The sequence below is a fragment of the Apaloderma vittatum genome, unplaced genomic scaffold (assembly GCF_000703405.1).
Source record: "Apaloderma vittatum isolate BGI_N311 unplaced genomic scaffold, ASM70340v1 scaffold32458, whole genome shotgun sequence".
NCBI lineage: Eukaryota > Metazoa > Chordata > Aves > Trogoniformes > Trogonidae > Apaloderma > Apaloderma vittatum.
Window position 1 is genome coordinate 1 of NW_009729626.1, and position 2123 is coordinate 2123.

The following is a 2123-nucleotide window of genomic DNA, read 5'->3' on the forward strand; positions in this document are numbered from 1 at the left end:
GATCCCCTGGAGGTGAGTCCCCACCAGTGACGTCCCACTGGAGCACCCTCCGTCCCCGCCTGCCCCACATGGACCCCAACCCCAGCTCTGCTCCCTTCCCTGCACCGTATCACCCCCAAACCCCAGCTCTGCCTTCTCCCCTCCCTGGGGTTGCCCTGGGCCGCCCCGATCCGGGAGCTGGGAGGGGAGGACAGGGGCTGCCCATCATTTCGGAGTCTCCCTCGCTCACGTGTGCCTGTGGCGCTCTGGGGGCTGACCTGGCTTCCTGGCTCCCATCCAGGTGGAGTTTCGGGGCTCTGTCCCAGCGGTGGTCCTGCAGATGGTGCAGCCGGAAGGAGCCCAGCGCATCCTCAGGGACACGGATCACTTCTCTGCGCCCCACAACGTCTCCTACCACCTCCTCGCTGGCTCCCTCTCACCCCACAAAAGTGAGTGGCTCCGGGACCTCAGACTCAGGACAGCTTTCCCACCAGTTGCATGTTCCAGTGTGGAGCTGCTCCGTCACCGCTGCTGCCAGGGCAGGGAAGGGTCTGCTCCCAAGCTTTTTGGGGTGAGGGACCTGCCGATACCTGGTGACCTCCTCCCTCGCCAGCCTCCCCTGTTCTCTCTGGGGAGACGGAGAGATAGAGGAAGGTCCGTGTGCTCCAAGTGTGGTCCACACTTCTACACCTTGGCACTGGGGTGACAACGGACATTCGGGGTTCCCCAGATCTCTGGGGCCCTCCCATCTCCCTGGGCTTGAGTTTTCAGCTCTCTAGAGAGGAAGATCGAGATGTTGGGGCTGGACCACAAGGACAACCCCATAATGTGGGAGATGGGGGTCGAGCTCTTGGGTAGATGCATGAAAAGCAACTCAGGTGCAAGCACCATGGGAAGGAGCTCAGGGCAGCCCCACGTGAGCCCACAGGTCTGACACGTGCACGGTGCTGCGCAGACTGGCAGCAAGAGCAGCGGGGCAAATGCAGCCCCAGCTGGGCTGGCGGCAGGATGCCTCATCCTGGTGTTTGCATCTCCATGAGGTTCCCAGTAGAGCAGCAACAAGCTTCCAGGGTGTGTAGCTGTACCATAAAGCTATCCTGGCCCTGTAGACTGTCTCTCAGCTGTTCCTTCCCCAGGTTTGGCTTTTTTTAAGGTGTTTTACCCAAATATTTCTTCTTCAGAGGAGTGCTTGGATTCTCATCCTGTCCTCTCCCTGCTCTCTGGGCCAATTTCGAGCACCTCCTGAGATACTGGAGGCTTCAGCTTCAGCAAGGACCTGCCAGCCTTGAACATGGAGACATAAAATAGCGTTAACCATGCGGGTTGGCCACGTGGAGAGCTTTTTTAGCGTCCCCTCCTTGTTACTTGCAGGTAAAAACCTCACCATAGTCCATCCCGGGTCACCCCTCAGCCTGCTAAAGCCTTGCCTTTGCCTTGCAGAATTCTTGGCGGTGGGATTGGCATCGGTGCGGCGGCCACGTGGCTACTACCTGCCTGCCACGCTCCAGTCCCTCTTCAGGCAGTCGACGGAGGAGGAGCTGCAGGAGATGGTGGTGGTGGTGCACCTGGCCGACGCAGACCCCACGTGGAACGTGCGCGTGGCCGCCAACATCGCCCGCAAGTTTTCTCACCACATCCTCCTGGGCCGGCTCCTGCTTATCCACGCTCCCCACGAGTTTTATCCCACCCTGGAGGGTCTCAAGAGAAACTACAACGACCCGGAGGAGCGGGTGAGGTTCAGGTCCAAGCAGAATGTGGACTACGCCTTCCTCCTCGCCTTCGCCGCCAACCTCTCCTCCTACTACTTGATGATTGAGGACGATGTGTGGTGCGCCAAGTCCTTCCTGACGGCCATCCGCAAGGCAGTGGCTTCCCAGGAAAGCTCCAACTGGGCGACCCTTGAGTTCTCCAAGTTGGGCTACATCGGTAAGCTCTACCGCTCCAGCGACCTTCCTCGCCTGGCTCGTTTCCTCCTCCTCTTCTACCAGGAGATGCCCTGTGACTGGCTGCTGGTCCACTTCCGCCTCCTGCTCACCCAGAAGGATGTCATCCGCTTCAAGCCCTCCCTCTTCCAGCACATGGGCCTCTACTCCTCCTTCCAGGGCACCGTCAACCGGCTAGAGGATGACGAGTTCGAGGCCAAT

The 2123-nt window shown here is 60.0% G+C and overlaps 1 protein-coding gene across 1 annotated transcript in view; it reads left to right on the plus strand.

Annotated features, from left to right (window-relative positions):
- Window positions 1–280: 280 nt before the first annotated feature.
- LOC104277772 (alpha-1,3-mannosyl-glycoprotein 4-beta-N-acetylglucosaminyltransferase C-like) overlaps window positions 281–2123 on the plus strand; it is a gene marked incomplete at its 5' end in the record, with an annotated part of 2274 nt that continues 431 nt past the window's right edge. The window contains 2 exons of the mRNA XM_009874520.1: window positions 281–428; window positions 1420–2117. Coding sequence (XP_009872822.1) covers window positions 281–428; window positions 1420–2117 — 846 coding nt within the window. The remainder of the gene's footprint in view (window positions 429–1419; window positions 2118–2123) is intronic.